At 62.7% G+C, this 8416-nt stretch overlaps 1 protein-coding gene across 1 annotated transcript in view; it reads left to right on the top strand.

The window, feature by feature from the left end:
- LOC102891890 (CD48 antigen-like) overlaps positions 1-6538 on the top strand; it is an 18483-nt gene extending 11945 nt beyond the window's left edge. Inside the window, exons 2-4 of the mRNA XM_015598283.1 lie at positions 611-958; positions 4614-4913; positions 6297-6538. Of these exons, the coding sequence (XP_015453769.1) occupies positions 611-958; positions 4614-4913; positions 6297-6538 (890 nt within the window). The remainder of the gene's footprint in view (positions 1-610; positions 959-4613; positions 4914-6296) is intronic.
- Positions 6539-8416: the final 1878 nt, after the last annotated feature.

Consider the following 8416-nt stretch of genomic DNA (forward strand, 5'->3'; position numbering starts at 1 on the left):
GCCTGGCTCGTGGGGCGCGGCGGGGCGCGGCCGGCCCAGGCCCGGAGGGTCGGAGTTCGTATCCAATGCACAGCGTTTCAAGGCAGAAAGAAGAGTCCCGTGTGAAACGCCGTGCGACAGTCCCGTGAGAGTGGGACTAGCCAGGGACCGCGGGGCCTGCTCGTTCCAGGGCGTCGTCAGTGGCGTCGAGGGCAGTTTCAGAGGCGCGATGGGCCGGAAGCCAGGCTGCCACGCGCATTTCCCCGGCGCGCACGAGCAGGTGGAGGGGGGGCTGGCTGTCTGCCAACGCTAATGTGTGCGGGTTCTTTTTTCTGGAATTCGAACAAAGGCCGTGTTCGGTGCGAACCGCAAGAGAAGGAAGGTGTGCGAGCCTGGGAGGGTGACAGACGTGCGCTTGACTCCGAACGGCCACGTCTGGGCCAGCACTTGAGCAAGCGACGTCCGCAGCTTTGCTTCCCTGTCCGTTCAAAAAAAAAAAAAACAAAAACGTCGCTAACCCTCTCGTAACGAATCTGAGATTCCGCCTTCGTGCCGTGAAGGCGGGCAGCAGACACCCCAGCCCCACGCTGACTCTGCTTCTCTCCCCGACTCTTAGCTCTTCCCCCCCCAGGCTCCCAGGCTGCCCGGGACCCCAGCTCCTCCTGCACCTTGACAAGGGCGGTGGGGGCCTCGGCCCAGCTGCAGCTGAACTCGACCTCGCTGCCGGACGTCCGAGAGACCGAGTGGGCCTGGGACCCGGACAACCGGACACAGCAGCTGCTGGTCTCCTGGAAGCCGAACGGCCCTCGTCCCGAATGGTACGACCTCGACCGAGAGTACAAGGCCAAGTTCAAGCTCACGGAGAAGGCCTTCCTGGTCATCGAGAACCTCACTGTGCAAATGAGCGGGCGATACACGGCGAAAACCAAATTCAAGTCAGGAAAATCCCTGGAGGAAGCCTTTAGACTCTGCTTATACGGTAAGGGGTGGGCCGTGCCCCAGCCGGCCTCTGCGGCCACCAGAATAACGGACGTCAGCCTGAAATCGGGGTTAAAAACACCTCTTTTTAAGTGTTTCTGCATCTCTTCTGATGCTCTAAACATTCTATTAAATTTTAAGGGTCACATCCCAGGGAAATCTAATTTTACACCTTTCCCACAAGGCATGAAACGCGCGTGAAATGGGACGGGGCGCGCCAGAGCCCCTTAGCCCGAAAGGGTAAAAAAACGTTCTTCAATCATAAAATACTACGAAAATGATGATGAGAAATACACGATTCTGTAAGAAACGTCTCTCGTTGGTTGTTTCGAAAACCGATTTAAAAATTCTCGAGTGACCCCCGAAGGCTGGCAAAGCCAAAGCAACAACCCCGGACGTCGCAAAAGTCGAAGGAAAGGCGTGAGGAGCAGACGGGCGGTTAGGGCGCGTCCGCGGGGCACCCGCTTGCAGACCCGTTGGCCTGGGGCCCCGCTAGTGAGGGCCCAGGACTCAGTCCTGTGCTAGACCCAAGCGGAAGAGGCGGGAGACCCAGGCCCTGTCCCCTGGGGCTCCCCAGCCCGTGAGAAGCCCCCACGTGGGCGGGAGGGGAGCACAGCCGAGGGCGCCGCCCTGCCAGAGCGCCCTCCCTCAGGGGCCGGTGCCTCCGCCCGCGTCACCGTCACCGTCACCGTCACCGTCACCGCTAGTCCCCCTCCTCTCCGGTCGCAGTGGCCTCCTGGCCGCCTCTGTCTCTGGTCTCTCCCCACTTCCAAATCACCCTCCTGCAGCTGGTCTTTTAAAGCGCAGTGGCTTCCTGTTATTCTCCTGTCCCGTTTCCTGCAGGACAAATGGCTCTTGGGAAAAGGAGCCCAGCCCACCCAGGACCTGGTCCCTAGCCGCCTCTCCAGCCTCGTTTTCCAACACTCGTCCCCACATGCCCCGCTCCAGCTTGCTGCCCTTCACCGCGCCCACTGGCCCTTCCCATCCATGACCTGGGCCAATGGCTCTGCGGGCGGTGACGTCCCCGACGTCCACGGCAAAGCCGGCTGGGGGAGCAGGAGTGGGGGGAGGGCAGTGACCGGCCAGCTGGGGTTTCCCAGCACGGCAGGGCGGACCGGGCACCAGAGGCGTCCCTGCTCCTGGTCCCAGACCTGTCCCCTGCCCCTCCTTGGCCGATAGCTTCCTGAGGGACATGGCACTAGCTCAGGGTCTCCCTGTCCCTTAGGCTGCGTGCTCTGCTCCCCCGTGTGTGGTCTGCTCCGTGTGTGATCTGCTCCCCGTGCGTGGTCTGCTCCCCGTGCGTGATCTGCTCCCTGTGCGTGGTCTGCTCCCCGTACGTGATCTGCTCCCCGTGCGTGCTCTGCTCCCCCGTGTGTGGTCTGCTCCGTGTGTGATCTGCTCCCCGTGCGTGGTCTGCTCCCCGTGCGTGATCTGCTCCCTGTGCGTGGTCTGCTCCCCGTACGTGATCTGCTCCCCGTGCGTGCTCTGCTCCCCCGTGTGTGGTCTGCTCCGTGTGTGATCTGCTCCCCGTGCGTGGTCTGCTCCCCGTGCGTGATCTGCTCCCTGTGCGTGGTCTGCTCCCCGTACGTGATCTGCTCCCCGTGCGTGCTCTGCTCCCCCGTGTGTGGTCTGCTCCGTGTGTGATCTGCTCCCCGTGCGTGGTCTGCTCCCCGTGCGTGATCTGCTCCCTGTGCGTGGTCTGCTCCCCGTACGTGATCTGCTCCCCGTGCGTGCTCTGCTCCCCCGTGTGTGGTCTGCTCCGTGTGTGATCTGCTCCCCGTGCGTGGTCTGCTCCCCGTGCGTGATCTGCTCCCTGTGCGTGGTCTGCTCCCCGTACGTGATCTGCTCCCCGTGCGTGCTCTGCTCCCCCGTGTGTGGTCTGCTCCGTGTGTGATCTGCTCCCCGTGCGTGGTCTGCTCCCCGTGCGTGATCTGCTCCCTGTGCGTGGTCTGCTCCCCGTACGTGATCTGCTCCCCGTGCGTGCTCTGCTCCCCCGTGTGTGGTCTGCTCCGTGTGTGATCTGCTCCCCGTGCGTGGTCTGCTCCCCGTGCGTGATCTGCTCCCTGTGCGTGGTCTGCTCCCCGTACGTGATCTGCTCCCCGTGCGTGCTCTGCTCCCCCGTGTGTGGTCTGCTCCGTGTGTGATCTGCTCCCCGTGCGTGGTCTGCTCCCCGTGCGTGATCTGCTCCCTGTGCGTGGTCTGCTCCCCGTACGTGATCTGCTCCCCGTGCGTGCTCTGCTCCCCCGTGTGTGGTCTGCTCCGTGTGTGATCTGCTCCCCGTGCGTGGTCTGCTCCCCGTGCGTGATCTGCTCCCTGTGCGTGGTCTGCTCCCCGTACGTGATCTGCTCCCCGTGCGTGCTCTGCTCCCCCGTGTGTGGTCTGCTCCGTGTGTGATCTGCTCCCCGTGTGTGGTGCTCCCCGTGTGTGGTCTGCTCCCCGTGCGTGATCCTCCCCCTGTGCGTGGTCTGCTCCCCGTGTGTGGTATGCTCCCCGTGCGTGCTCTGCTCCCCCGTGTGTGGTCTGCTCCGTGTGTGGTCTGCTCCCCTGTGCACGGGGCGTGGCCTGCAGTCCTGGCGTCACGCCCGTGTGTGCAGTTCCTTTATCCAGTAGACTTAAGCAGGATTCCGAGGACACCTACGGAAACACGCCATTTCTCTAGAGCTGCTGATCGTTCCTGCCGTGTTAATACTCAAGCACCCGCTGAATAGAGCATGTAATAGAAACACACAGAAACCAGTTGCTGGGTGAACACTTAAAATGCCCCTAAGAACAGGAGATTTCCAAACACCCATCTGTGCTTCGGAACACGGGAACAGGCATTCCATTCGACTTGTTTCAGTTCTCATCTGTTCGTGAATCTGGCCGCCACAGCAGAATAACCCACTTCAGCCATCGCGGGCTCGGTCCTTCCGCTGTGCACCTGCAGCACTGCTGTGGTTTTCATTTTGTCCTCAATGGTGTCAGATGAACATTAATCTAAAATGGCTCTATTTGAACCACATTTGTATCTTAGGTTTCATTTGGTCTGGAGCGACTCTTGCCACCCACAGCCGCCTTCGTGACATCATTTCCATCTCTTTCTGATCTTTGCTTTAGCTGATATAAGGAGCGCACGGCTGGATTTACTTGATCCAAGTCCTGACTTTTTCGTGGGGGAAAATAATGCACTCAATACACTTGCTGCTGACATCTCATTTACTGTTTTTTATTTATCATTTTTCTTGCCTTTTATTCGCTCGCATTTTCTTCTATGATACTTTGGTAGTGACACCTACCGGTTACCAAACTTAAGTTTTCACTTCAGCATTTAAAGACAATTGGTATTATTTTTCTCTGAACAAAAGAAGAACTTTAATATGTTTTTTCCACTGTATTCTTAACCCCTCCTGTGTTGCATTTATTATATATGTGGAAATACGTGTGATTATCATATCTAATACATAATTGTCATATACATCATGGCTATTTAATCATCTAGACTTAGCAAATAACAGCCTCGAGCACCTGTTCCCGGGCTGGGAGTCAGAGCCGCTTGGGCCGCGGCGGGTAGGTCCCTTCCCCAGGCCTGTGTGTGGAACGTCAGGCGAGAGTGGGCTGCGTGTTGGTGCAGCCCCCACTCCTGAGGCTCAGTTTCTCTTTCGCCCCTTCTGCCCCAGAGCCCATCCCCCACCCACAGATCCAAGTTCACTCGTCATCCAGCACGATGGGCCAGTGCAATGTCAGCCTGGAGTGTGCAGTCCCGGGGACCACAGGGGACCTGACGGTGACCTGGCTGAGTAAGGACTTCCCCGAGGAGCCGGAGCAGAGAGGGGTGCTGGAGTCAGCCACCAGCTCCAGGCACCTGAGCCTGAGCCTGCCCTGGGACCAGTTGGATGGCCACCTCACCTGCGTGGTCAGCAACCCCGTGGACAGGAAGAACGTGACCTTACACCTGGAGAGCGTCTGTCTGCGGAGGGGTGAGTGCAGCCCGGGGGAGGGGGCAGGGCTGGCCCAGAGCAGGGGACTCGGGAGGCGGGGCACCGAGGGCCGGTTTCAGGCCGTGTCTGTGCTGCAAGCGGAGATGAAACGCCACCGGCGAATGGCCCCGAGCTCGTTAGAGTCTTCGAACCTGCAAGTCCAGAAACTGGACCAGTGTACGGACTCAGCAGCCTCCCCCGCGCCATAGACGTGGGACTGGCAGGTGCCCAGGCCTTGCCCAGCATCGAGGAGCCTGGAGGCTGCATCAGTCACCGGAATCCAAGGCGGCTTACAGAGCCCTCAGCCCTGCGTGCTGGTGGCCCCCAAGCGCGGGCCCTCCCTGGAGGCCCCGTGCTCACAGCTCGGGCAGCGGGTGCAGGCTTGGTTTTGCTGCAGGCCAGACGCACGCTGCCTGGCCTCTGAGAACATAGTCACCGTTCTGCTCTGTGACTACTGCAGCCACCACAGCGGCTACCCACAGCTCCCCAGCAGCCAGAGAGCCACCTCAGGCAGGGACTCCGCAGGGGAGACTGGGGTGGGAGCCTTGCAAAGCAGCCTCAGGCCCTGGTTTCCTGCAACACCCACTCCCCTGACGGAGCCACCAGCGTCCCCTGAGCTCTGCCTGCTCCTCGGGGCTCCATCCAAACACTCTCCTCCTCGTCTCTTCCCTGCTGGGCCACTCGGCATCCGACCCGCACACTCCGGCTGGGACCCGGGCACCGGGGTCCGGGAGAGAGTCCCTAGCTATGTGACCCTGGACGAGCTACTTAATTTTGGGAACCTTTCCGAAAAAGGGACCATTTTATCCACTCAGAGGGCTATCGTGAGACTCAGAATAATATCGTGATCCACGTTGGGTCGTCGGACCCGCGTGTGACACGCACCGTGCCAGTAATGGTCAGAATCAGCTCATCGAGGTGGGGGAGCCGGCAGTTCCCGAACGCGAAGCTATACGAGGGCCCGAGCTGAGGGGACAGTATCTGGTTCGAGCGCCGACAAGAAAGAAGTTGGGGTGCGGAAAGCGTCCCGGAGAGAGGCTGGCCCGAGTGCCCTTGTGGGGCGCAGTCTCCCCGAGGCAGTGGGTGGGCGCCAGGGCAGAGCTCCGGGGCGCCTCTCCCCCACCCCCTCCTGCAGTGTTTGTCTTCTGGGCTCTGCGGTTGGGGGGCTGAGCAGGGGCGCCCCAGGTGGCAGGGGCCCCCGAGGCTCCTGCACAGACGGGACAGGAACCCCAGTGGCCGTGGCCAGTGTGCGCAGAGGCCAGAAAGCGGGGAATCTGTCAGGGCAGCACGGTGTCCGTCCATCCGGGCTACAGAGACCCCCGTGGTCCCACGTGCCCACATCAGGCCCAACGGAGACATGCCTGACGCCGGCCTCTGTCCCAGGTTCTCTCCAGAGCAAATGGCCTGTTTGGAGCTGGGTCCTCGTCCTCGTGGTTCTGATGGTGAGCCTGGGGGCCGGAATGTGGACCTGGAGGAAGAGGAGGAAGATGGAGGCCGGGAGAGGCAGGTGCCGGGCCGGGCGTGCCGGGGGAGGGGCAGCGGCGGGAGTCGGGATGCCCTGTGGGAAGACGGGCCAGTGTCGGCCTGAGAAGCACCCCGGTAAAGCCCGGGCGCGGGGGTGCTGAGGGTGGGGCCGCAGGGCTGGGGCGAGCCGGGCGGGCTTGCGGCTGGGGCAGGGGCCGCCCCGACCCCACACTGCTGAGCCTCCGCTGTGCACAGGTGAGTCCGCGCTCTCCGCAGCTGCCCCCCAGGCCCCTGTCCCGGAGGAGACGGCCGGCCTGCAGGGCGGCGGGGCCAACGGCCGCGAGCCTCCTCCCTACGCAGAGATCACCTGGCCGAGACGCCCCAAGGTGGGTCTGAGGGAAGCAGCGCGGCTCCACCGCCGCGCGCCCCACGACGTCTGGGCGCCCCGGGCCCGTCTCTCTGCCCCCCCCGGGGCTGCCTGGGCGCCCACAGTGCGCCCGCAGCTGAGGCGAACGGGGGACACCTCCGAAGGCGAGGTGGCTGCCGCCGCTGCCCACCGGCTCGTGGGATCCCTGCGCGGGTGGGGCGGGGGCTGGCGCGGCAGGAGAGGCGGAGGTAAGTGGCCAGGTGTCCGGTGGGCCCTGCCGTTTCTGTAAGACCTGAAACGGAGCGAAGGTAGAGGACAGCAGCAGGGCCTGGGGCCGGGGCCCAGGGACCCGAGCGGCATCGGCGAGCCCCATCTTCTCCCTCCCTCCCAGCTGCCTGGGACCCTGCCGTTAGTGCGGCGTGACCCATGGCTGGAAATGGCTTGCTGGTGACATTCCGCCAGGGGAGGGCCTGCAGACAGGACAGCTGGAGGACGAGAGGACACTCGGGCCTTCCCAGAAGCCTCGGTTCTCGAGCCAGGCTCGCAGGAACCCCTGAAGGGCCTGGTAGGGTAAAGGCTGCTGGGCCCACCCTCCGGGGTCCTGATTCGGCGGGTCCAGGACGGGCCGGGAATTGGCCTCTGAGCCGCGGGCGGAAGCCAGCAGTGCTGTCTGGTCTCCCAGGAGTGGCCGCCGGCGGCGTCCTCTCCCCTCCCACCCTTTGACTTCTCACAGGAAGGGTCACTGGGTCATCGAGCCACAGGACAGCGGGACCTTAGAAAGCCCGGCGTGGTCTTGCAGGTTCGGGTGGGGACCACAGGGTCCTGGAGGAACGCTGGGACTTCCCAGGGCCGTGGCGAGCGTAAAGGTCCTCGCTCCCGGTCCGCGGCCCTGCGTATTGTGCCCCATGGCCTCAGCACCTGCCACACTGTGACTTCGCGTCTCGGCTCCAAGTTATGTCCCCGTCGGCCCTGGACCTCAGGAGACTTGTGACCCAAACCACAGGACCCCTACCAGAGAAGCAGAGCGGGGAGCGCCGTGTGGCTTCAGGGCAGAGACACCAGTCAGGCGACATCTGACCCAGACACTCAGCCCCGTCCTGAAGCCCCTGCCCTTGAGGAGACCCCTGAGCGAGAAGGCGTCCCCTCCCGGGACACCAGGACACAGGACAGAGGAGACCTGGGGTGGTCCGAGGGGGCGGGTGTGAGACGCAGCGCTGATGCCGGCGCGTTGTTCAGCCTAGAAGATGACGGCACTGCCCGGGCCTCGGCCTCTCCTCGTAAGATGCGGCCCCTGTGGTGACACCTGGCATTGACCCGGAACGTCCGTGTTTCCAAGCACTTCTGCAACTAGGGCCATCGAGGCGGTTTGCAGATGTGTCCAGCAAATATTTGTCGAGTGTCCACTGTGTTCCAGAATCATTTGATTTGGGCCACAGAAGTCGCCAAAACCGCAGCAGTCCTTGGCCTCGCAGACCGTGCGTCCTAGGTTGAGGGAGGGGACAGTGACGAATAAGCAAAACAGGGGGCGTCAGGTGATGACGAGAACTAAGGAGAAGACAAAGCGGGAAAGGGGCTCGGGGGTCCGGCGCGGTTTGAACCAAGGCTCCCAGGGGGGACGTCACAGGAAGAGAGACGTGAGAGGCAGGGCGGGCGGGCGAGCGAAGCGGGGGTC

Source organism: Pteropus alecto, unplaced genomic scaffold, assembly GCF_000325575.1.
Source record: "Pteropus alecto unplaced genomic scaffold, ASM32557v1 scaffold49, whole genome shotgun sequence".
NCBI classification, from domain to species: domain Eukaryota; kingdom Metazoa; phylum Chordata; class Mammalia; order Chiroptera; family Pteropodidae; genus Pteropus; species Pteropus alecto.